Raw genomic sequence first — 27,165 nt, forward strand, 5'->3', positions numbered from 1 at the left:
GCTTGGAACCAATGAAGCACTGAGATAGGGCTTATGTTTTCCCAGTGAGATCCTTTTCTTTCCTAAAGCGCTGCCAGGCTTTAGCCATTCTTCTTAGTTTAGCCAGATTAGGCTTAGGCTGGAGGAAGAAATGGCATTTAATGATTTGACACCACATGCCTCAACAGAGAGAATATAATCCAATGACCATGATTATTTTCTATACAAATAGATATTCATGCTAAGAACATGATCAGAGGGTTTATGTACAATAAATGAGAATCTGTGCCATACAAATATCTTCCCTCCCAAAAAGTAATGTGTACAGGTGATAATTAAACATTTATTCCAAATACAAAACTAAAGCAAAACAAGCGGAAAACCTGCAAGGATTTGTGGGAGGCATCTCATTTTACCTTCCCCCATTTTTCCTGTTTCTCTTCTGTGAAAGCCCCATAGCCTCTCTCATTTTCCTGCTTTCTTCTCTACTTCCCACTAGCCAGCCAGCCAGCCTCCTTTTATCTGCTCCTCTATCTTCAGCTTTCCCTCCTTCCCTGCCCCAGCAGCCTGTACGTGGGGAAACTATGTCCCACTTGCACAGTCAGGAACCTGCTAGGACTTGGCTGGAGGCATCTCATTTTCACGTGCATCTCCTTCCCCACACTGATTCCTCTTTAAAAAAATCCCTCTTCTTAGCAACCCTCATATCCTCACCTTCCCTTCTCTCCTTCCCACCCACCAACCTACCTTTTATCTGCCCTCCCTTTTCCAGATAGGTTTATTATTTAGTTACTTCATATATACCTTCATACATCTTTCTCCCCCATGGGGACCCAAAGCTGCTTACATTGTTCTCCTTTCCTCCATTTTATCCTTGTGAGGAAGGTTAAGCTGAGTGTGTGTGATTGGCCCAAACTCATCACGTAAGCATCCACAGCAGAGTTGGGGTTTAAACCTGGATCTCCAGATCCTAGTGTGTAACTCTAACCACTATACCACACTGACTTTACTGTAACTCTAACCACTAGTGGGGTGGCTGCTGTGGAACAGTAGCAAACAGTCATTCCTGGCTAAGTCATCCAGTTGTGGTGCTATCAAGACACCTGCTGGTTGCTGCCAGGCCTTGCTCAACGAGTCCTCCCTCAAACACTAAAACAGCCCTGAAAAAGGCCCTGCCCCTCTCCCTGCCTTTTGCTGACAAAAACCAAGACTTGAAGGCTGGCAATACAGTTGTGGTTGCCTAGCAATGGTCACTGAGAGCATTTGTGTCTTAATGCTACAGGTGCAGCTTCTGTTATTTTGAGAGGGTTAGTCCCCCATTTTTAAAAAAAGATTTCATATTTTTCTGCAATGCTGGGGCTTTTCTCAGGTTTGCAAAAAGACTTTTTATTTGTTCACGGGTACAGTTTCAGGATTTAAGTATCCACAGATTTGCCATGATGAGAATTAGATACATTGATGGGAAAACCTAGATGGGAAGGGGAGAAGTAGTATTTAGTAAGAATCTTATCATGTAAGCATTTTTTTCCGTGTCCCATGCTACATGAAAATTTGTTTTGCAGCCACTATCTGAGTCAAAAGTGCAGCAAATGAGCAAAAGCTGCTTGGAGCCCCATTGATGTTCTTGCTTTGGATGAGTGGGGGAGGAGAGCAGTTGGGAATGATGGAACGCCAAGACAGGTCTGGAGAAGGTCCAGTACTGACCACACCTAAAGCTGCTGCTTGTTCTTTGGGGGGAAGTGTGCAGGGAAGGATAATGGTTGCTTCTAGCAGCTATCAGTACACACCCAGGCAAGCAAGCTGCCATTGCATGTCCTTTTTCTGCCCTGAGAGGAGGGAGGTATTGCTATTGCAGCCCTGCACCATCCCGTAGATGGGGGCCCATTCCTCTCAGGGTGCCTCAATCCTGTTGCCACCAAAAGAGAGCAGGCAGCAGCAGCCTGTCCGGTACTGCAGTCTATAGTCTAATTTTATGAGGCAAACAAAGGCTTTGGGTTTATGATATGCCTAATACTACCCCCATGAGACCATGGCTGAGTTGGTATTTTAATTCAAAAGTCCTAAGTCTAAATCCAGCACTGCAGACACTGAGCCATATTGTCTGCCATGGCCCTATGAGACTTGTAGTTTCCTTATTTGTAGGTTATCCTGCAAGAATTAAGGTGAGGATTTTACATACCACATAAGCATAGAGGCATGTTTCAACTGGGGTCTTGTCTGCATGATATCCCCACCATCTTAGATGGTCCATTTGGAAAAGAGATCTTGAGGAAAACATCATACTTCATTATCCTTTCCTACTTAATGAAACATTTTCAGTAAGCCAAAAAAAGGTTCTCCCCTTTTCTGCACTCTGACACATTTAAAAAATATGGAAAAACCCTTCAGTTAACCACTATCTCTGTGCCACATGAAGAACGTGTTGCTTTTAAACTAGAAGAGAAGGAGAACTAAGTTGTTGGTTAGTATGGGATCTGCATAGGACAAGCGCATTCAGTTAAATCATCCTATGCATTTTTATCAGCTTCATAGCATGTACCTGACTTTCCTGCTGCAAGTGAGAGGTATCTGCAAGAGGCAGCATGGAGGGTCTCCCATGAGCACACTGGAAGGGCAACTGACAACAAGACAGAGCTTTCATTAGCTGGCAACTCTCCTCAAAAGTCAATGGGTCATTAAACTTAATTGCACCTGCAAGAGAGGGGGGAGAAATACAGAAATTGAAGTTCTGCAAGCAGGAGCAGTTCCCTCCTAGCTCTGAAGCTGAATAGGACGGGAGCCTGGCCCTTTCCTCACTTAAAAACATAAGAGCTGTCTTGCCAGATCAGATTTACAAGTCAGACTTAAAGATGTGTCCTTTCCCTAATGTCTAGTATTCAGAGATATGTTCCAAAAATAAATAAAAATGGAATATAATGAAAGCACAACAAAATCATAATATTATGCTTCCAGATTCTTCTGTCAGAGGTGCCTGTGGTGAAATGGTCCCCACAGGCAGCTAGTTTTATTTATTACAGGGAACATGCAATTTACTGAGCTGCTAGACCCTAATGATAGAATGATGTTTGGGGGTACTCATTTAGCCACAATCTATACTACCCTGCTTTTAACAAAGTTATCCTTGAGTAGTCTGAAAGGGCTAGAAGTGTGCTGTGAAAGAAGCAGGTGGCATGGAGAGTATATTCCTTACCATGGCAAGCCTGGGAAGCCAAAACCTTCAAAATTGTTAGTGGCAGTGTTCCTCGTGCTCCTCCTGTGGTCTGTAGTAGCTGAAAGCAGAAAGACATTATTGCATTTCTCAAAGATTAAGAAAACATCCCAACAATTAGATATAGTTCCTGTGCCACACGCTGCTGCTACCTGTGGCAGCACAGATTTTGGCACCCCCTTGTGGAAGCAGCTGAACAAGCAGGCTTCAGCCTCATTCCTTGGTGAGAGCGGGGAGGGGGGAGGGGGGGCTCACTATTGTTGTCCTGTGTACAATCCCCCAAACGTCCTGGAGTCATCTCTGTTTGGAGTTACTCTTTGGCTGTTTGGTCTCTATCATTAGCGATTCTGTTATACAGACTAAGAGAGTCTCTATCATTAGCGATTCTGTTATACAGACTAAGAGAGGATTTACATATCATCCTTCAAATGTAAAAACATAAATCTCCGTTCCCCACCCACCTAATTTAGAATCACAACAATCCATGTGGCATGTAGAATGTTTATTTTACTCTCTCTACCCAGTTTACAGATATATACAGTTCACCTAATGAATAACTATTTTATTAATGAACATTTTATTTATTTGTTTGATTTATACCCCGCCCTTACTCCCTTCTGTGGATTGTTCTTTATTGTACTTGTTTTGGAAGCTACCCTCCATTTTACAGTCCTAAAGAAGGGAGTGAACTTCCTCCTATCAGTGGGCCAGAGTAAACATTTGCTTTGAAATAGCTAGACTGCTCCAACAATAACAACACTCAGCATTTATATAGTGCTTTCAGTGCTCAAAATACTTCACACACATTATTTTGTTGTAATCCTTACAAGGTGGAAGGACAGCTGCTATTTGCCCGGATTGGGGAAGGATATAGGTTGTTGTACAATGCTGGAATGGATCCCCCAGCAGTGCAAATACCAGCTCTAGGAATGTGTCATATGAGGAGATCTGGAAAGCAACATGGTGGGGAGGGTTCCTCCCCTGCCCCCTTCTCTGAAACTATAGTCCTGTTGCTGCTATTCACAAAGGAAGAACATGCTGGAGATCCAGTCTTGTCTGAAAGATTCTAAAGCAAGAATTCAAATATACATCCCTGCATTAGGAAGGTAATGTGGAAGTCTATCCAATTCATAACATACCTCAATTTGCTCTCGAATGAACTCCTAAAATAAAATGGCAAAAAGATGCAAATCAGTCTAATGTAGTTGTGTTCAGCTTCACAATCATTAGTCATCCATCCATCACAGTGGTTATCATAACCTCAGATAACAAACGTTACATACCACATATTTATTTATTCAATTTTCATACCGCTCCATCCCGGAGGCTCTGAGCGGTTTACATGGGGATTTTATAACTTTCTAGCTAGGGCCACACAATGTATCGGGAAGGTGAGTGCCTACCAGGCTTCTTTTTTTTAATATATTCTTCTTTCTGCGGCTTCCTCGTGGTGGGTTCTATCTCGGCGCGGCTCTGCAGCGGCTCCTTCTGGGGTAGTTCCACAGCCTGTGATTGTGCGACGACTGCTGCACTGGCCTCTGTCCGATTGGCTCTGGCCATGCTGCATTGCCGCGTCTCTGGACCAATCCCCGCCTGCTGCTCAATGTCAACTCGCCGCCATGTTCTTGCCGGATCGCCTCGCCGGCGTCACCGTTGCCTGCCACCAGCACCACAGTTCTTTTTTTGCCGTCACTGCACCCGAAGGCGGGTGCCCCCCTGCACCTAAGGCAGGTACCCATTTATCTACTTGCTAGGCTTTCGAACCGCTGGGTAGGCGGGAGCTAGGACACGGGCTGGGAGCTCACCCTGGCCGTGGTGGGACTCGGACAGCTTAAAGCTGTTGATGGATTACCTTGCAGGCTTTTTTACTGCCTGCGCCACCACTCTCTATTACACAGAGGATATACTGAGTATAATATACCAGCAGTATCAAGGGAAAGTATGTGGATGAAACCAAGAAGTACCCTATATAATGAGCTCACAAACACAATATTAAAATGCTTGTTCCCCCCAAGGGAACATGACCAGTATCTCTTAAAGGAAATGTGTTATTTAATAAAATATTCATATCCCAGCTTTCCTTATAGTTCAAAGCAGGTACCCTCAGCTTGCTTGAATACAGTTGAAAGCAGTACTATGTGCTGCTGCTGCACTGCTGTTTGCACAAGTGGAACTGCACTGAGTATGTTTTCTTTTCCACTCAGGCGGCACTGAATCCTATCCAATAGATTTCTTGCATCTCCATCTCACCTGCACAATGCTCTTAGCCACTGTCTGTCTTCCACGGCGCAATTCACTGGCCTCTCTCTCGACAAAACACAGTGGCACTTTTCCTACCAGAATCTGCAAGGGATTATTCTCCGGAAAGGATAATTCAAGGCCCCATTCCTCTAGACTTTTGTGACAGCACCTGCAAATTAAAATTTAAGCACAAGCCTCAGAAATGGAAGATCAGCCCCAGATATTCCCCGTTCTTCGGATGCTCAAAATCCCAAGCCATAGTTACTACACTTTCTAAAAAACAAAGCAGGCTATAATAAAGCATTTCCCACATTATCTCTTGAATTATTTATTCACAAGAAGGTGGGACATAAATATTTTGAGCCCATTTTACAAAGAAAAGATTCTTGCTAATTTGGATATTGGCTTGGATCATAATGAATTAGTTCTGTCTGTGAGGGATAGTCTCTGCTGTGGAGTGTGATTCCTCTTCTGCTAAAATTTCTGTATATGCAAGGCCCCACTGAAAACCATAGATCATGCACAAACGGAAGTTTTAGTGGAAGAGGAAGCACATTCATAGCAGAGACTATTATAGGGTGCACAGAACTTGCTTTCTCCATTGAAAGGTGGTGTCTGCTTTTGTGGTGGCCCATATATGATAGGAATATTTTGAAAATAATGTGGTAGATTATTTTAATAACAAATTAATGTCCATTTTTCATTTTAATTATAATTGTATTAGAATACGGTCTAAACAAATAAACAGTAAGGAAAAATTGAGTTAATTTGGACAGATGTGCAGTTTTACTGTGAAGAAAAGAATACAAGGATCTTCTTTATAAACCTGAAACTAGGCTGAAAAGTATTTGCCCAGGGCCTCCACAATTACTGTAATCAGAAGAAAATAATTATGTATGTACATGCCATCAAGCTGCAACTGATTTATGGTGACCCCAGCAATGGGCTTTCAAGGGAAGTAAGAAGCAGCGGTGGTTTGCTATTGCCTTCCTCTGCAGAGTCTTCCTTGGTAGTCTCCCATCCAAGTACGAACTCTGCTTAGTTTCCAAGACCAAGTCCTATAAGGAAAGGTTGAAGGAGCTGGGTATGTTTAGCTTGGAGAGGAGACGACTGAGAGGTGATATGATAGCCATCTTCAAGTACTTGAAGGGCTATCATACAAAGGATGGTGCAGGGTTGTTTTCTGTTGCCCCAGAAGGTCGGACCAGAACCAACAGGTTAAAATTAAATCAGAAGAGTTTTTGGCTAAATATCAGGAGGAACTTCCTGACAGTTAGAGCAGTTCCTCAGTGGAACAGGCTTCCTTGGAAGGTGGTGGGCTCACCCTCTTTGGAGGTTTTCAGACAGAGGCTAGATGGCCATTTGACAGCAATGCTGTTTCTGTGAATTTAGGCAGATCATCCAGGTAGTCAGCCGTGTTGGTCTGAAGCAGTAGAACAAATTTAGAGTCCAGTGGCACCTTTAAGACCAACAAAGGTTTATTCAAGATATGAGCTTTCATGAGGGGGAGGGCAGGAAGGGTTGCATCAGTGCTTAGTTCTTGTGGTCCTTTCTTACACACCCAGGGAAATGCTGATCACCACTTTGGGGTCAGGAAGCAATTTTTCTCCAGGCCAGTTTGGCTGGTGATCCTGGAGGGTTTTTGTCATCTTCTGGGCGTGGAACAGCAGTCACTGGGTGTGTGTGTGAAGGAAGATATTTGTGAATTTCCTGCATTGTGCAGGGCTTTGGGCTAGAGGACTCTGGAGGTCCCTTCCAACTCTGTGATTCTATGACAAGACTGGGCTATACCATGCTATTTTCCCTTCCAGTTAAAAAAAACTGTCAAACATCAATTACCCTAATATTGCCAATGTATAATCAAGGATTCTCATTTATGGATTGCAGAAAATTAAAAACACAAAATATCTATGCAAATCTTTTAGGAAAAATCTTTGAATAACAGGATTTCATATTTTCCTTAGGGTGTTTATTCCTTAGGGTGTTTATTATACTGGGACCTTTCACATGACGTTTTCCCATGGGTTGGGTACTGAACTGAAGAACTCCAGTCTTCTTTACAATATCATTTCCTATTTGTTGTCCCTTCTGTGGTTTCCTCTCCATGTATTCTCAAACCATTTTTGATCTGGTTTGAAAAACACAGAGTAACAACAAAGAAACCACAGAAAGACAGCAAATGGAAAATCATGTTGTGAGGTAGCTCAGAGAAAAACTGATGCAATTTGGCACCCAAACCACAGGAAAATCTCTAGGTGCTCTTATTTAAAGCCTTTTCTCCAGGGCTTACCCAGACATTCCCCTGCCTGTGTGAACTTATTCCTCTTCTACTGACTTCAGCAGACAGAATGAACAATTAATTCCCTCCCCTTTCATTCTGACTTCCTTTTAAACATTAGAAAGCTGGCAACATACTCCCCCACCCCACCCTTCTGTTCAGTAAGCTAAACACAAGCTCCAGAGCTTCTTCCCAACAACTGACTCTCTTGGCCCTTCGTTTTTCTCTTTCACACTGCAACTGATGAACTATCTAATCTTTCCAGCACATACTGGGAAAAACTCCAGCACTGGGAAAAACTCCAGCATTGGCATTGAAGAATCAGCCAATATATTTAACACAGTGGCTAGTACAAACCATAAGAGTCTTCTCTGCTCCTCTGTTATCTCAATCTCCAGTGGTGGACGCACAGTGGAAGCCAGCAACTTCTTACCTGATGCTTCAGACTGCTTCTCATAGGAATCTGAGGGCAGAACAAATGAGCTCCTTTTTAACTAGCATACAGGAACCATCCTCAATGTCTGTCCCCCCCATATCCCTCAAGCCAGGAACACTGCACATGTATACAATAAGAAATGACCACATTATCTGGTAACTGATAGTTAAGAAATAGAAATATTCTCTGTACTATTCTCTGCCTTCAGCAATAGGCTTCTTAACACACACAGATTCCCAGCCAGTGTCAATTGTAGCCATCCTAATAAACATTTATTACATTTCCTTCAACAAATGACCATCTCACAATACAACAGAGTGAACTGTTAGAAGTGTATGACTCTATTACCATACCCTTCAACAAACACTTCCCTCAGTCCCAGAGGGCATTTCACATTCTTTAGCAGTTATGCTGCCAAGTCACAACCAGAGCAGTTTCTCTTGGACTCTTCTCTATAGGAAATTCATAGCTCTTGTTGACGAAGAGGTCAATGAACTGTTACATGCACAATGGACTGCTGCTGAGTATTGTAAAGTTCTGGCCAGAATCTCCTAAGGTTTGAAGCAGCTACATCCCTTGTAGGTAGTTTAAGCAATTTGCATTCTGCCAAAAAATATTATGTGTAAAGAGAGAACAAAATAAAGCAGCAGATGCTTCGCCATCACTGGGGGAGGGGGGCACTGGCCATCCCTGAGCAAGTACCCAATCAAACTAATACCATATTTCCATTCTCTGCAATTAATTACATGGTCACCACAACTGATCAGATAGTTTGTACTTCCCCCACATTATCTTCTCAGGAATGAAGCCATTGTGCTCCATCAACTGAATCTGTACCTATGATAAGTTGCTCAAGACGGATACGTTCATGGATGGCATGTTGATCCACCAGCACAAGAAGGTTTCCATCTGGAAATGTAAAAAAGAAGATCATCACCTTTATTTCTATCATACTTTCAGTATAAATGTATTTCAGTTTTCATTTTACTTTATTCCCACCTTGTGAGGTTAGGCTAGGATGAAAGAGAGAGAGAGACCCAAATCAGTCTACACGTGTCAGGACTGTAATGTAAGTCGTTGAGATAGCTGGGAAATTGCCAGAATAGGCCCATCGTTTATTGTTTGGAAAGTCTGGGTCATTAGTTAGGATCAAATTATCTGGTAAGATAGATCAAGATGGATAGCCGTGTTAGTGTGTCTGTAGCAGTAGAAAAGAGCAAGAGTCCAATAGCTCCTTAGGTAAAAGTTTCCCTTGCTCGAAAGCCAGTCAAATCCAACTCTAGGGATGCGGTGCTCATCTCCATTTCCAAGCCAAAGAGCCAGCACTGTCCAAAGACATTTCCGTGGTCATGTGGCCGGTATGACTAAACACTGAGGCGCACGGAACGCTGTTACCTTCCCACCGAAGTGGTACCTATTTATCTACTTGCAATTCCTTGCTTTCGAACTGCTAGGCTGGCAGGTGCTGAGACCAGAGATGGGAGCTCACTCTGTCATGCAGTACTTGGGTCTTGAACTGCCGAACTACCGACCTTCAGGTCTGCAGTTCAGCGTCTTAACCACTTGAGCCACCGCAGAGACTTGGGGGGAAATGGTCCTCTACTGAACCCCTCTTAGGGTGGGACTACACTTCTTCAGATGGGAAGAGGCACCAAGGGCCTTGGGGGGGAAATGGTCCTCTACTGAACCCCTCTTAGGGTGGGACTTGCATGATTGATATCGGAGCTGCCCTGCATTCCTTTCTTGGACTGACCTTTTTGATAGTAGCTTAATTCAGGCTCCTTCTATCAAACATAGGCCCACACAGAGGTGTACACATGTACAAAATGGGGGAACGAGCTGTACCAAAAAGCAGAGTTCCTAGGGGGTGAGGGCCTCAGGGGCATCAGGAGAGAGAGACATGGCCACAGTTACCCCAAGAATTCTTCGGTTGACTGGACTTGAACATAAGATTTCCCAGTCCAGCACTCTATCCACGACACGATCTACTCAATGTTAACCAACATTTCACTAATTGGTATGGTAAATGACTCTCATAATTTGAATTCACACAGCTTCTCAAGCTACTTTGCATGGTCTTGTTCTACGTATCCAGTTTGGAGCTGACACAACCAGTGCATTTGCTGGATGGCACTGTTTATTTTTAATGTTTTTACAGCTTTGGAAGCAACATATTTTGCCATTTTTATAGCATAGTTTACATTGTTGGGTTTTTAGTTAAGAACTTTTTTTATTTTTTGTGCCAACCTACTCATATAGTAGTGTCAGAGAAAGCTTTGCTTATATATCTATCATCAGCTTCACTCTGTGCTAAGCTAGTTGTGTGCAAGTGCTGTCAGGCACAGAATTTGGCTTTTGGCTTACCTCTTCCTACAAATGCTGCTTTTTAAATATTTGCAGTGAAAGATCACAAATCACATCTTGTGCATGCTAGTACATCCATAGGAATTGGCATGGGTTAAAATGGTAAAGAAACAACAAGAAACAAGAATATTAAGGAAGATTGACCATTGGGCTGATTTGATATAATTTTTCTGTTCCCATTCCATGTCCAGTCAAAAAGTTTAATCTCTATTAATTTTAAAGGGACAGAACTCTTACCCATCTCCTTGTTTTCATCTGGCCTAGTGTTGATTAAACAAGCAATAAATTTATTGTCCACTTGATTAAGGACCTGTAAAACATAAACATTATAATTATTGATTAAACATTCCAAATAGTAACTATGTAATCATTCAACAAAAAGACTTTAAAGTTGTCTAAATGTCTAACGATTTGTTGTGTAGCATTAGTTGTGTTAGCCTGTTGCAACCAAACAACAAAGTGTCTTGTGGTACCCTACATAACAAACAACTGTATTATGGCATAAGCTGTTAGGAGTCAGCACCCACTTCATTGGATGCATGAAGAGTTACATTCAGTTGCCAGAAATATATACACAGGTACAGAAAGAAGGAAGGGGCAGAGGAAAGAGTTCTTGAATACCAAAACCAGAAGACCCAGCAACCAAGACAGCAGCATGTTGCATTATTTTGCAGAACAATGAACAAGAACCAGTCAAAAGAACAATCAACTGAGAGTGGGTATGGATCACCTGTTGCAAACTGGCAAATAATATGAACAGTATATTTAAACCTCTAAAGAGCCTCAGTCACCTTACTCATTCCCAGTTCTTAGTAAACTCAAGTCTGACAGTGTCAAATCTGCATATCAATTCCAATTCAGCAGCTTCGCACTGGAGCTGCACTTTGAAATTTCTTTGCTGAAGTATGGCAACTTTCTTTGTTTTGTTTTGTTCTTTGTTCTTTTTTGGGGGACACAAGAAAAACACTCTACACAGCCAAGATGCTGTAAAATTCACCTCCATGCTTGAAAGGAGATGGATTCAGCCCCATAGCTAGGGAATTCTTTGGGAGGGGGCCTTGGGGGGGCACCGGCTAATTAAAAGAAAGTACAGTGCAGGTGGTAAGTTGGAACACTTTGGGGGCAGCTCAGGAGGGAGGGGGCCCAGAAGAAACACTAGGGGGCCAGGCCAGGTGGGCCCCATGGTAGCTACGGGCCAGGATGGGGTCTAAGGATTGGATTCTCACAAATTAGGGCACATCAATCTCCAGTTCTAACATATTTATTACCTATGTTGTTCCCCCTCCCCCCTAGTTGAACTGAAAGAGATCATAACCAAGAACTAAGCTTGTTATACTTTTGATCTGTTAAAAAAGTGTGTCCTCACTATTTTGCATGCTAATTTAACAAACCACTCCTATATAAACAACTATGATATGTAATTCCATTCCATCATCTGACAAAGTGTGCATGCACACGAAAGCTCACACCTTGAATAAAACTTTGTTGGTCTTAAAGGTGTCATTTTGGACTCTAACTTTGTTCTATTGCTTCAGACCAACACGGCTATCCACCTTGGTCTAACTTTCGAATCTGTTACTGAATATCCAGGAGAACAGACAGTGCAACCCCAACCATAATCATACCTCTCTAAGCCCTCAATGGATTTAGAAGGGTGGTTAAGACGCTGAACTGCATGCTGGAAGGTCAGTAGTTCAGCTGTTCGAGGCCCGAGAGCCGCATGATGGAATGAGCTCCCGTCTCTGGTTCCAGCTCCTGCCAACCTAGCAGCTCGAAAGCAAGAAATTGCAAGTAGATAAATAGGTACCGCTTCGGCGGGAAGGTAACAGCGTCCTGTGTGCCTTGACGTCTAGTCATGCCAGCCACATGACCACGGAAATGTATTTGGACAGCGCTGGCTCTTTGGCTTGGAAATGGAGATGAGCACCGCAAACCTAAAGTAAGATTTGACTGGGAAACCTTTACCTTTAACCCTGGTTAGGATTGCACTCTGAAGCGTTCATCCACTCGTTTCTGTGTGTCCCTTTGCAAGGTCTGATTTGTGTCCATTTATTTTCTTCCATAGACAGTCCAGTTTTGTCAGTATAAATGGCAGAATTGCTGCTGTTGTTGTTGTTCAGTCACATAGTTGATTCTAACTCTTCACGACCCCATAGACCACATCATGCCAGGCCCTCCTGCCTTCCATCGTGCTCTGGAGTCTGCTTAACCTCATGTTCATTGCATCAATAACACTGTCTAACCATCTCATCCTTTGCCGTTACCTTCTTCTTTGGCCTTCAATCTTTCCCAGCATCAGGGTCTTCTCCAGTGAGTGCTCCCTTCTCATTTGGTGGCCAAAGTATTTGAACTTCAGCATCTGGCCTTCCAGGGAACAGTCAGGGTTGATTTCTTTTAGGACTGACTGATTTGATCTCCTTGCAGTCCAAGGGACTCTCAAGAGTCTTCTCCAGCATCATAATTCAAAAGCATCTATTCTTTGGCGCTCTGCCTTCCTTATGGTCCAACTCTTGCAGCCATACATTACTACTGGGAATACCATCGCTTTGACCATATGGATTTTTGTTGGCAGGGTGATGTCTCTACTTTTTATTATTCTGTCTAGGTTTGCCATAGCTTTCCTCCCAAGAAGCATGTGTCTTTTAATTTCATGGCTGTGGTCACTGTCTGCAGTGATCTTGATCCCAGGAATGTGAATTCTGTCACTGCTTCCATGACTTCCCCTTCTATTTGCCAAGGAGTGATAGGGCCAGATGCCATGATCTTAGTTTTTTTGATGCTGAGTTTCAAGCCAACTTTTGCGCTCACCTCTTTCACCCTCTCTATCTACATACTGTTGAAACCTAGCTTGTAGGATCTTGCTAGCGTGTGAAATGAGTGCAATTGTGCAATAGTCTGAACATTCCTTGGCATTGCCCTTCTTTGCAATTGGAATGTAAATTGACCTTTTCCAATCCTGTGGCCACTGTTGTGTTTCCCATATTTGCTGGCATATAGAGTGCTGCACTTTAACAGCATCATCTTTTAAGACTCTGAATAGTTCAGCTGGGATACATTGCCTCCGCTAGCTTTGTTGTTGGTAATGCTTTCTAAGGCCCATTTGACTTTACACTCCAGGATGTCTGGCTCGAGGTCAGTGATTACAGCACCGTGGTTGTCAAGGACACTGAGGTCCTTCTTGTATAGTTCTTCTGTGTATTCTTGCCATATCTTCCTAATTTCTTCTGCTTCTGTTAGGTCCCTACTGTTTTTGAACTTTATCATGGCCAGCTTTGCACGGAAGGTTCCCTTGATTTCTCCAGTTTTCTTGAAGAGATCTCTAGTACTCCCCATTCTATTGTTTTCCTCTTTTACTTTGCATTGTTCATTCAGGAAAGCCTCCTTATCTCTCCTTGCTGTTCCCTGGAAATCTGCATTCAGTTGGGTAAATCTTTTCTTTTCACCTTTGCCTTTTGCTTTCCTTCTTTCCTCTGCTTTTTGTAAAGCCTCATCAGACAGCCACTTTGCTTTCTTTCATTTCTTTTTCTTTGGGATGGTGCTGATTGCTGCCTCCTGTATAATGTCATGAACCTCCATCCATAGTTCTTCAGGCACTCTGTCCATCAAATCTAGTCCCTTAAACCTATTATTCACCTCCACTCTATATTCATAAGGGATGTGATCTAAGTCAAAGCGGAATGGCCTAGTGGTTTTCCCAACTTTCTTTAGTTTAAGCCTGAATTTTGCAATGAGTAGCTCATTATCTGAATTGCTGGTACATGATAGCATTTATCATAGAGGATGGGCAAGTGAATGAAAAGATCTGTGGCTGTACCAATCTGCATCTCAACAACAATGAATACAATGTTCTTTGTCTAGTGACAGCTGCAGTAGTGCCATTTAAGCATATGCTAGGAAGCTTACCTGCATTGACTCAATCATGTCCTTGGTGAACCGGTAAGGATACAGGATATTATGGATTTTCACAGCAAGGTTATCAGCCTGTCCACTGCTCACATCAAGAGCAACCTACAAAACAAAGAATGTCAAATAACATCTTAGGATACCCACACCAGTATGTGTGTGTATAAACAATCAAAAATTAAAAGACACAAGCACATGAACAGGAGGAAAGGTGAAGTCTTCACCCAGTGGTGGAAGACCACGATAGAACAGGACAGAAGGGGACTAATTTCCTTGGGGAGGGAATTCCATAATCTTGGTGCCACAACAAAGAAGGCCCTGTCTTGAGTTGTCAACTGTCTAGCCTCAAATGGCAGGGGTACCTGAAGCAGGTCTTCCAAAGATAATCATAGTGGCTGAGTAGGTCCATACGGGAGTAGGCAGTCTGTAAGGTATCAAGCTTTAAAGGTAAGTACCAAAACCTTGAATTGAGACCGGAAGCAAATTGAGAGCCAATGTAGGTGGAACAAGACTGGAATTATATGGTCCCTACAAGCAGGATTCTGGCCACAGTATTCTGCATCAATTGTAGCTTCGAGACATTCTTCAAGAGTAGCCCCATACAGACCACACTGTAGTAGTCTAATATAGATGTTACCAGAGCATGCACCACTACAAGGTCTTGTACTTAGCTGTTACTCTACATCCTCACTTAATGAGGGCACGCATGTTAAAGGTAACTCATCTATTCAGAATCAAGTTCCTTGAATACTGAGACTTTGTTTCCATTTTTTTAAAAGTCAATGTAGCCAATTAAAAATATGTGTGTGCACATTAGCACAAATTTTGTACATTGACGAACACATCTATGTTAAAGTTGTTTGGGAATAGATTCCATTAACCTCAATTAGATTCAGCTGCAAACACTGCAAATACAATTAAAAAATAGTATCTCTCATGAGGAAAAGGAACATAATTTAAAATTATAGTACATATAGTCATGAGTTAGTTGGATCCTGCAGCTCATTCTGCTGTGCCTGAATTCTGTGTTCCTGTAGTGCAAGGAACTTTCCACCAATGCAAGAAGCTCTCCTGAAATATTCTGTAAACCAGAGGAACACACCAGTGTCTGCAGTATGGACTGACAGAATCCATTTATTCTTTCTCTATTTCATCTTAGGGGCCAGTTAGCTTTACAGTAGCAACCACATTGCTATGTAATGTCAAAAGTAGAAAACAGCAGAAATATGCCAAGGGAAGACCATCAAAGATTAAATATACTTGAAATGTCTGAGTACAGGATAAGTAAGTGTTTACATTACGAATAAATGTCTATAATGAGTTGGTGGTCCATAACCCAAAACAAATACAAATACAATGTTCCCAAATATAATCAGATGGGCTCATGGCATATCATGCATCAACAATGAAATACAAATAAACATAACAGTAATTGCGCTGACAGGCACTAATAACAAGGTATGCACATAAATCCAACTGGTCGATTCTCCTTACTTAAATGCAATAAAAGTGTCCAAAGACCTCCTGCAGTCATAAGTCAAGCAAAGGACGACCAGTGAAAAATCTCCTGTAGCTGAACAACGCCTTTATTAAATATATGGATCTGTTTCTCTTCTTCTGGATAAACAGCTGAATAATGGAACTGTAAGTAATAATATAACATGCAATCTATGCAATACCTCAAATATTCAAGAAAATGAACAGATGACAATATATATATTTATCCCGATTTCAAAGAGAACTACATAGACTACCAGTTCTTTTAACTATACTGAATCCCAGGGTTCACATAAACAGTAGCAGCACCATCCCACATAAAAGTACACTAGCTAATGGATTACAGGTGTATCATTCTTAAAGTAATAATAATACAAAAATGAGCAATTCAAATAAAGGCAGTTATTAGCGCCTGTGAGTGCAATTACTGTTATGTTTATTTGTATTCCAATGTTGATAAATGATATGCTATGAGCACATATGATTGCATTTGGGAACGTTGCATTTGTGTTTGTTTTGGGTTGTGGACTACCAACTCATTATAGACGTTTATTTGCAATTTAAAACTTACTTAATATATCCTATACTCAGACATTTCAAGTGCATTTAATCTTTGATGGTATTCCCTTGGCGTTTTTCTGCTGTTTTCTACTATTACATGCTAGGGATCCATGTTTTGTCTGCTACTTTATGTAATGTCAAAAGGCAGCAACACACTACTCTGAACTTTTTAATCTCCAGATTTTGGGGGGGGCATTTTAGAGGGCAGTGCTTCCTCTTCAGCTTAAGACTGTTGGTTCAACAATGTAAGCAGGGCTTACACAAGCATTTTGGATTCTCAGTAAAAAACTCTAAGCAAAATACACTAACTTCAAGAGTGCAGTGATCATCATAAAAAAGGCTCATATACAACTACTAGCAAAAAAATCCCTGTTTATATAAATGTTTATATAATAATGGCAAATTTTCCCTATCCCTGTCCAAAATGTCACAACATAATACAAACATGAAATAATTCCTCCTAATCATGGCTAGCTAAATACAACCCACCTCTGGGCAGTGAGCAAACACTGGATTGTCCCACTCTGAAAACATGGACTGGAGAGATTCTCCTCGTGCATCTAGAACAGAACATGCATACAGTTTTGAATTTTTAAGACTGCTTCACACCTGACATGTTTCTCTTGCATAAAAGAAAACTTGATATGCTATCAAATTTGAAATGCATCAACAAAGTTTTTTCCCCATTGCAAACAGACTAGTCACACATTGCACTTTAGAGGGGGGGGGGAAATAAGTGTTTAATTAGATTTACCATCATCTCACTAAACGGATATCTTAATAACTCAGAATGTCACTGGTAATACAGCTAACAAGCAAAACTTGTCTGGTGCATCATATGGGATCTATATCTGGAAGATGACAGCTCCTTTCACAGGCCTTAGGGATCTGCTGATCCTTCCTTAAAGTTATGCCCCATCCATCCTAAAGCAACCACTCCTGCAATAAAGTGCAAGGCCACCTCTAGCTTCATATCCACTGAAGTAACAACATAACATGACCCCCATAACTTTAGCTATACCATCAAGGGCTCATTGACCAGCACATTCCATAATGTGATACCTGCTACCATGTGTTAGTAATGCCTTTCTGTCGTTTACATTGTCAAACTGGACAGTCTCTATGCAAGAGAACAGATGAACATATCAGACATCAAAAAAAGAACAGTGGGAGAGCATTTGAGTCTCCCTGAACACTCAATAATAGAACAAAATAGATTAAATAGATTAAAACTGTTGTAATTTTTCAGCAGAATGCAAATCTGATACTATCAAACTTGGGCTCAATGTGGGATGGTTAGCTCATTACAAACAATAGTTGTTCTTCCTTACAGGTTTTAATGTGTGTTATTCAGATATGTTATTCAGAATTATCCTACTTATATCCAATTCATCCAGGTAAGAGAGGACCATGCCCACTATGGACCGTGCCTGTATGGGCCCTTCCAACTTTGTGATTCTATAATCTAATGAGTCTCTGTTATTATACCTAAAGCAGGCTAATATTTCTTTATTTATTATATTTATACCCTGCCCTCCCAGCCATGGAATTGGTAAGGTTTGGAAAGGATTGTTAAAATGGCATCTGGTTCTTTGTCCATCCTGCATTTTAGTACAACCCACCATGCCCTAACAGGACACAAAGTCAGTTGCCCATTTTGTTCCCACTTGAAAAAGATGCATACCAGAACAATGATTCAACTTTGCTTGGATCTTAAAAATTACATCTGATGCCATTTTCAGCCTAGAATGAAAGCACAATCAGAAGAGGAGATTAAGTAATTTCTCCTCAAACTAGAGATAGAGTTTTGCATGGAACTGGACATCTCATACTATCCACGCTCACTCAATAATTGACTTTGACCTAAGAGAGTTATTTCCAATTTCACACATTAAGTGAGTCATACAAGTCCCATTGTTAACAGACCTTGAGTAATTCCAAGTTCCTGTTGGGACAGCTGGTAGCCTTCTTTGATTTGTTTTTATTTAACATAGTACTCTATGTCCTGGCAAACTGGGCCTACCTCTGAAGTCTTGGCTCTGCAAATGCCTCTCTTTCTGAGGTCTTGGAAGGAAGGGAACAATAAACTCACTTCTAAAAGGATGACATGTGTACTGGAACCCTAAACAGCCAATGAAAGAATTACTTCTGTATATGCTCTTACAGACACAAGTCTGCAAATTCATCCTGTTATTTTTACTATTAAAAGATCAAACTGTGGTTAGCTCTGCCCCAAAAAGACCCTTAAAAAACCTAGAACAGAATTACACCTTTTTCAATGCCTTATAATGAAGAAATAAAGTTACAGGCAATGTGTTATATATTACTAATAAAGAGAAGTTACCAAGAAAAAGTGCACATTAAATGTTCAGGTGGAAGAGGACAGTAGTTTCTGTGGTCTGAATCTGGCAGACACAGAGTTACTTTCCTTCTAGCAGCAGAGGTTTAGCAATGCAGTGATCAAACCTATGTTAATCGTGACTTGATGGCAGTTTCCACCTCCTCCACTTTCAGTGGACAGAGATACTATGGCCTCTACTAATACTAGAGTTGCCAGCTCTGGCCTGGGAAATTCCTGAAGATTTGGGGGCAGTGCTGTGGAGGGGGGGGGATTTGGGACGAGGAGGGACTTCAGTGGGGTATAACACTGTAGATTCCACCATCTAAAGCTGCTGTTTACTCCAGAACTGATCTCTGTAGCCTGGAGATTAGTTGTAATGCTAGGAGGACTCCAGGCCCAAACTGGAGGTTGGCAATCCTGACTAATGCCAATGTTGGATTAGTGTTCCAAATCTAAGAGTATGCATGCTTACTTACTAAAAAGATGGGGGGCAAAATGTAGAGCAACTTTAGAAGCAAGCTTGTGGAAGTTTGAGAAACACTACAATAGCATCCCCCAGTGCCCAAAATTCCTGTATATTGAATTGACTTTGTAATCTCCCATGTGGCCTAAAGAGTTCTTGAAACAAGCATACAGAATGAAACCAGAACCACACTTATACTAGTAGAAACTGAGCATGAAGCCTACAGGATTCAGAGCCAGTGTGGTGTAGGGGCCAGGGTGTTGGACTAGGACCTGGGAGACCCATGTTTGAATTGCCTCTGCTACGGAAGCCCACTGGGTGACCTTGTGCCAGTTACTCTCTCTTTCAGCCTTATGTACATCATAGTGTCCTGGGAAGGTAACATGGAGGAGGGGGGAAATTATGTACACTGCCCTCAGCTCCTTGGATAAAGGGTAGGATAAAAGTGTACTAAACAAGCCTATAGGAAACCCAGATTATGCTACTGCTCTTGACCATTTGAACTCTGCAAGAACATTCTGTATGTGGTAGATGAAGCACAAAGACTGCAATTCTAAAGCCTTTTTCCTGAGAGTAAGCCCCACTGAATAAGATGAAACTTTGCTCTGAGGAGGTCTGCTTAGAATTGCTTCCAGTTATACATTGTGAACTTACCATTCTCCATGACAACATTTACAGCCATTGTACTGATATCTTTAGTACATACAGCTTTAGGTTCCTCACCAGGAGGAGCAGTGTAGGTGCTCAGTCCAGTCATTCTATTGATGTATACTGTCCTACCCAAGGATGCATCAAACTGATCAAACCACTCAGAAGGATGACTCTGTGCCTCCTCATTCTCCTCTGGATTTGCATTATCTGTAGCACCTTCACTGCTACTTGAGAGAACCACTATAGGATCACAGGTGTTAGCATTTTGCTTTGAAGATTCATCCATAGCACTCGTATCTTCACAGGTGTCTTCAGGACATAAATTATCAGGCAATGCCAATTTTCTCTTTTGGGAAACTACATAGTCTCCATCAGTGTCAATGAAACAAAGGCTGACAGTATCTTCCATATCCACTGCTCCTGTGCTAAAGATTTCCACAGGATTACTTTGCTCAGGAAAGCATGGAGCAAAACTGTGGCTCTTTGTCCCTACTTCTCTTGTGGACAATTGAGATATAGAATAGTTACTTTGCAAAAGATTATTTTGAGATGAGGGACCACATCTGCCTTCATTTGGGGGGCTTGAATACAATTGAGACTGTTCAAAAGGTTGCCCTCTGGGTTCTAAATGTATAGTTTCTTTAAGGCTTCCCTTCATTCTAGACACTTTAGAGGCAAGTGTTCCTGTGAATCCAGAGCTTCTTGGAGCTTTTGTTCTGCTTTGAGAGTAATCTGTCAGGGTCAGAGGGCTCTCTCTTATATGTGTTTTCCTGCTTTCTTCAGAGCAGAATTGAGACTTTTCCAAAGGAAGAAGGCACTCATGGCCATTATTATTACATCCAACATGTTCTTTAGCTGGGAGGTCACAAATACCTGAGTGTTCAAGATTTTTATTCTTATCCGTGAGAGAACCAACACAGGCTGGGACTGCAAACTCATCCCCCTTTTTCGCAGACACTGATTGTGTATTCTTTATGGTCCCATAACGTCGCCTGAATCTATCTAATGACCCTAGTTTTGGATGCAAGCTTAGTTTTGTATAGTGCTCAAATCTAGTTAACTTCTCAGGCATTTGCTTTCTTGAGGTTGCACTATCCACACTGTGAACAAAATCAGATGGAGCAATAGAAATCAGTTCATTGACACATTGTGTCACAAAGTCACCACTGCCAACTGCAGGAAGTGAATCCATCTCATTCTTTTGGCCCGATGCATGCCCAATTTCCATGCTTTTATAGCCATTTCCTGGATACATACCTCCTTTAGTTATCCTCGAACATTCCTGAGTATTTGAAAACTTGAGCTTTTTGTCAAATACATCCCTGGCACTTACTGGACCTAGTACAGGCGGTATGTTAGATGAATGGTTAATGTCTGCTGTTTTATCTGGTGGCTGACTTTGCATCAGGTGCACTATAAGGCCTGTAGAACATAACTTTAAAGATTCTTGTTCTATTGCTGCTTCTCCACAGGAATTTAACCCATGAGGATTCAACTCCACAGGAGGACCTCTGCTCTCTTCTGCCATCCTGTATCTCCCCACCAAAGCACTTTTTAAGAGAAACTGATGTTTCTGTACATTAATATCTCTCACATTTACAAAGTGTCCAAGAGCTGCAGAGCTGGGGCTACTTTCCTGAAATGCTGGATCATGCAGGCTGTTTGTGTCTTTGCCAGACGTCTCAGAACAAAGCGACATCCCACTATCACTGTCTATTTCTACAGCATCCAAAACATCCTGTCCACAGCCTTCTTGTGGATTCTTGGAATTTATGACCTCAGTCTGTGGATCATTGCATACATTTGGCTCTTTGTGCAGGTTACTCAGTTCTAGAAGATCAAGAGTGGTGCCATTTTTGTCGGGCAGAGGATTTCCCACTTTATTGCTACTTTCATGAATTGTCTCACTGATGGCCAAATCTGGGAAAGCAAATATTTCCTTCACATTGTTAGTGGGTCCTGAGTGATCTGATGTCTCCTTTTCAAGAGTTATTTTTCTTTGGACAGACTTTGATTGGAGATTACACATTTCATAAGAATCCACAATATTATCACAAGCTCTCTTGAAATTCTCCTCTGTGTGTTTCTCCTCAGGAAAAGAAGGATGTAAAGCCATAGCAGAACCCAAACAAAAGCCATTATTTTCATTAAATTCTTTAATGTCTTCACCACACAGCTCAATAAACAGATGTTCTCGCTTTAAGAAGGCTTTAACTCCTTCTTCAATGCAAAGCAGGAGAGCATCCCAACTGCGAAACTCTATTAGAGTTTTTGCAGGTTCTAAACACACATCGTATTCATCATGTGGGCACTTGATATTCATAACAAAGACTCCATAGAGCTCTGGACCAGAACGATGGCGAGCAGGACTTGAGGTCACAGGTCCACCTTTGGTTTTACATGTAACACTTTGTTTTCTTAATAAAAAATCAATTAGCTTATGCAGTCTTGTTTTTAATACCAGTCTATCATTCACATACAAAAACTGAATATTTTTATTGTAATGCCCTTCAGAACTGATATAGCCACTTATCTCAAATCTTCCAGACTTATGATATATTCCTCGCAATTTCTGTGATTTACCTAGACCATAAATTTGAGAAAACCGAGAGCACACATCTTTTGTCTTGGGCAGCTGAAGTGCCATAGAACAGGAAGCATAATTTCTTAATGAAAAAGAGACAGAGGGATGCATAAGTGAAAGAGCCTCAACCTTATGCCTTACTCTCTCAAATTCTAGTAAGGAATCCATGCATTTTCTTCGCACGGGTAACTGGTAGAATAAGTTGTACACGGTCACTGTTGTTCCAGCACTTGGTCTATTCAATTCTGCTTCAGAAACTTCCAGCCCTTTCCCATTGTGAAATAATTTCAAAAATGTTTTTGCAATCTTATTTGTCTTGGATGATATTTCTACTATGCTGGCCATGTTTGCAATGCTTGCCAAAGCCTCTCCACGGAAGCCATAACATGTTAAATTTTCTAGGTTTTCCACAGAGTAGCATTTACTTGTAAAGTATCTGTTCCCTGCTTTGCTGAGGTCTTCTCTTCCCATTCCAGAGCCATTATCTACAACCTGGATTTTAAAGGTTTCCAGATCCAGTCTAATGGCCACACATGTTGCTTTGGCATCTATGCTGTTGAAGACAAGCTCTTCAACACACTGCCCCAGAGAAGTGATGGCCACTCCAGAACGCAAACTGGTTTGTACTTCTTCAGTCAAGCGTTTGATCATGACAAAAACAGAGGGGTGAACATCTCAGGAGACTGGATATGCATTGTGCTTTCTCATTCTATGAATCCCCTGTTTAAAAAAAGAAAAGAAAAAAACGTATATTATTTTTAACCAGAGTCCTCATAAACCCTTCAACATTAACCCTACAGACCTTTAGTGAGCATTTTTGTAAAAAGTTAAACAGCTGCAGAATAATACTTTTCATTTCTAAGATGACTATCATTGCTATATGTTCTATCTAATTTGAACATCTACACTAAATGAATAAACCCCCAATGACAAGTATCTGAAGTAAACTGTGATAGACAGTGATATTTGTAGATTATAACACTTATGAGCTACCTCCCCCCCAAGTTCATGCATCTCACTACTATTTACAACAATCTTTATTTTTGCCCAGATATATTCAGGAGGATGCTCTCCTTGACCTTTTCTACCCAGCATTGGTGCACATAATTGCAATATGTAGAATGCCACAAGAAGTGAGCTGGTACCTGGATGGTATTGGGAAACACGTGGCATTATTTCACTGTATTCATTCTGCCTTATGCTCCTCAGATCCATTCATCATTGCTGTCTAGAGTTTCTACAGTATGTGTTAAAGCTAAAACTGCCACCTTTTGTCCTCTGACTAGCACACTGCAAACCTCATTGTGATCTTAACATATTTCAACCACAGCCTGCCTATACGGCCAGGGCCTGCCTCCCCACATTTCACAGACGAAAACAAGGATTTACTTGCAACATTCTCATATCAAGGATCTCTGCCTGAGCCATCCACATTTACCACAATCACGGCCCCGGTCACACGGGCCAGATATCATGGGGGGGGGGAGGCGTGGCTAATGGCCCCGGCGCAGTTTGATCCGTGATTACACGATCAGATGCGCCGGCGGGTAAACGAGGAACCGGAGGGGAATGCCACGCGCCGTTGCAATCACACCACGGGCGTCTGGAGGCAGCCCGTGGCAAACGTTTACTAGTACCCTGGAGGTACTAGTTTTTTAACTCACATTGTCGGCGGTAAGCCACAGGTGCGCTCTACTTCCCAGATGTTGGGGTGTGATTGCGCCTGGATAATCCGCCCACCATCCGTGCCTCTCCCGCGGCAACTTTGCCGTGTGACTGGGGCCCACATATAGCTGAACGCTCTACTTCACATCCTGTCTGCTGTATTCCTTCACTTTGCCACAGCATATCATCCATTGATTTAATTAAGGAGGTCGGTAGTTCCTTTGGTTAAAGTTATCTTTGAAAAAGTAACTGTCTTGTGTGTATATATGTTAAGTGCCTTCAAGTCGCTTCCTATGTATGTCAACACTATAAATTAATGACCTCCAAAACAGCCTTGCTCAGGTCTTGCAAACTGTCTTACCATATGTTATTAACCATTTAAAATATACCTCATTAGTTGCAGTGTGTGAAGTGGCAGGCTATATGTTGCATATATTCATGTAAAAAGGTAAAGGCTCCCTTGCTCGAAAGCCAGTCGAATCTGACTCTAGGGTTGCGGTGCTCATCTCCGTTTCAAAGCCGAAGAGCCAGCGCTGTCCCAAGACATTTCCGTGGTCATGTGGCCGGCATGACTAAACACCAAGGCGCACGGAACGCTGTTGCCTTCCCACCGAAGTGGTACCTATTTATCTACTTGCAATTTCTTGCTTTCAAACTGCTAGGTTGGCAGGAGCTGGAACTAGAGATGGGAGCTCACTCTGTCATGCGGCACCCAGGTCTCGAACTGCTGAACTACTGACCTTTCACAGCCTGCAGTTCAGCGTCTTAACCCCCTGAGCCACCGCAGCTCCTTATATTCATGTACGTGTGCACATATTTATGCACAGGAACACTAGAGATAAGATGCATCCATTCCCCACTTGAAACCCTGAAGAACCATCACATTGACAACTCTCAATACCCATAAATAAACAAATAAATAACAAGGCACAAGTGACTGGGTCAGGGACCAGAAAATAGGAAGAGCAGGAGATATGCCAGTGTGGAATGGGGTACAGCTACAGGCTCAAATCCCCGTTCAACTCTAAAACTTACTAGGTGATCCTTGGCCAGTGTCTCTCAGGCAAATGACCTCAGAGGTTGGTGTGAGAATGGGGTAAACAATTTGTCCCCCACTTGAGTTCCCTTATGGCCCCGGGCTCCTTTGAGGGAGGACAGTACATAAATGAAGAAAGGAACTATTTAGTACCTCCAAGTATTTAGACTGGTTCCAAAAAAATGTATAATTAGCATCTTCTCTTTGTTAGGATGGGGAGCCATTCTAAAGGAAAAAATGGGCAGTGCTCATCCGTTGGTGCCACAGCTCGGTCCCGGGGAAGTCTGTTTGGCTTCGAAGTAGCAACTGACGTTCACCTTGCCCCGGCTACGAAGTTAACCATCAGCCGCTCACCCCGTGCCACTGCCACAGCGGAAGCAGTTACGGTCTCTGTCTCCTCCTTCCTTTCATCCCAGGCGCAGTCACAGCAACTCTCGTTTCCCTTTTGCGCTCCGCTTTCCTCAAGCAAAAAAGGGTCCCTTGTCCCACCAACCGTAACAAACCCGACCGCTCTTTCCTACAGGCACGCACGCGCTTGCCGCTATTAACGGTGTAAATCACCGGACTGTAGTGAAGGGAACGAAGGCCTGCGCAATGAGCGTAGATGCAACTATGGACTTCAATTCCCAGCCTGCGCTTAGATGTACTTGCAATGCACTATGGGAACTGTCTAATTTCGAAGTCCTCGTTGTACCTTCTGAGGGATTTTACATGATGTCGGTATGCTGCTGCAAGCAACGACACGACGGTGGTGTGTTGCCAGTCAAGGATAAGAGACTGATACTCAGCTGCTAGGGTTGCCAGCCTCCAGGTGGGCCTGGGGATCTCCTGCTTTTACAACTGATCTCCAGCTGACAGAGATCAGCTCCCCTGGAGAAAAGGGCTGCTTTGAAGGGTGGACTCTATGGCACTGTACCATGCTGAAGCCCCTCCCCTTCCCAAACCCCGCCCTCTCCCGGATCCACCCCCAAAGTCTCCAGGTATTTCCCAACCCAGACCTGGCAACTCTATTAGCTGCTCTTAAGTGGAATGCGCAAATTGGGGTAGAACAGCAGGGTTCCTTTAACTTTAAGCAATGAAATATGTTGTTTACGGAAGTTGCGGAATCTTTTCCATTGAAGTTTATTATTTGTGAGTTGTAATATTTTTTTTTAATCTGCGGCATGGGCCTTTTTATACTCAGTTCAGTCAGTGAGCCCTAACCATGTAATGTGGCCTTGCTGATGAACGTCATGCGCCCAATGTATTTACAAATCATTAAGTAGAGGATAAAGTGGACATTCGATGGTGTCCTTGTGTGTTTCAGCTGAGCATAATTCATAATGAGTTCAAGTCTTCTAAAGATAGAACATAAGGGAAAGCAGTTAGCAGAATTGCACTGGTTACTCCAGTTTGCAGCCTCAGGAGGGCAGGGTTGGGGGCATAATGCCATAGACTCCAACTTCCAGAGCAGCCATTTTCTCCAGGTAAATTGATCTCTGTCACCTGGAGATCAGTTGTAATAGCGGAAGATCTCCAGCCACTACCTGGAGGTTAATACAAAAACTGAGGGTCACAGTGTTAGGAAGACATACAAAAATATGTATCACTGTGTACAATAAATATATGTCTATGGTAGAACAATTTTATGCTTTATTCTTTTTCTTTTTATATTTTTCAATACTGTTGTCTAAATATTGGTATCAAATATTATCAAAAATATATTTCACCCAAACAATACATAGAGAAAAATATGTTTCACCAAACAATACATCGAGTGCAAGGTTTACATTCAGACAGCACCTTGTCAGTATCACTATCACTAGTCCCACCAAACTAGTAATTTACCCGTTTCAAATGAATCTTTTTCAAGGACCGTGATGTATATATAAAGGACATAAGGTGCAATAATTTTTCTTTGTGAGCACAAAAGCTCTTAAGATAGCAGGATTGTCTAGGGTCCCATCAGAACTGAAATA

At 42.1% G+C, this 27,165-nt stretch overlaps 1 protein-coding gene across 1 annotated transcript; it reads right to left on the reverse strand.

The window, feature by feature from the left end:
* Window positions 1-19: 19 nt before the first annotated feature.
* Window positions 20-23,161, reverse strand: MLH3 (mutL homolog 3). The gene is made up of 11 exons (XM_015420636.1): window positions 19,926-23,161; window positions 16,957-17,027; window positions 14,410-14,514; window positions 10,744-10,816; window positions 8,980-9,051; window positions 8,064-8,169; window positions 5,438-5,597; window positions 4,327-4,350; window positions 3,170-3,248; window positions 2,519-2,670; window positions 20-118 (listed from the first exon to the last, which is right to left on the reverse strand). The coding sequence occupies exons 1-11, from the start codon at window positions 23,155-23,157 to the stop codon at window positions 32-34; spliced, it is 4,161 nt and encodes a 1,386-aa protein (XP_015276122.1). The 5' UTR covers window positions 23,158-23,161; the 3' UTR covers window positions 20-31.
* Between the last annotated feature and the right edge of the window lie 4,004 nt (window positions 23,162-27,165).

The sequence above is a fragment of the Gekko japonicus genome, unplaced genomic scaffold (assembly GCF_001447785.1).
Source record: "Gekko japonicus isolate JY-2015 unplaced genomic scaffold, Gekko_japonicus_V1.1 scaffold1050, whole genome shotgun sequence".
Lineage (NCBI taxonomy): Eukaryota > Metazoa > Chordata > Lepidosauria > Squamata > Gekkonidae > Gekko > Gekko japonicus.

Excerpts from the sequence above, each read along its gene's own strand:
- MLH3 (XM_015420636.1), bottom strand. The coding sequence starts at position 23,157 with ATGATCAAACGCTTGACTGAAGAAGTACAAACCAGTTTGCGTTCTGGA. Across the intron at positions 17,028-19,925 it reads AAATGTTGTCATGGAGAATG|ATGCACGAGGAGAATCTCTC; the intron begins GTAAGTTCACAA and ends GTTCTGTTCTAG. Across the intron at positions 2,671-3,169 it reads GGCTTCCCAGGCTTGCCATG|GTGCAATTAAGTTTAATGAC; the intron begins GTAAGGAATATA and ends CCTCTCTTGCAG.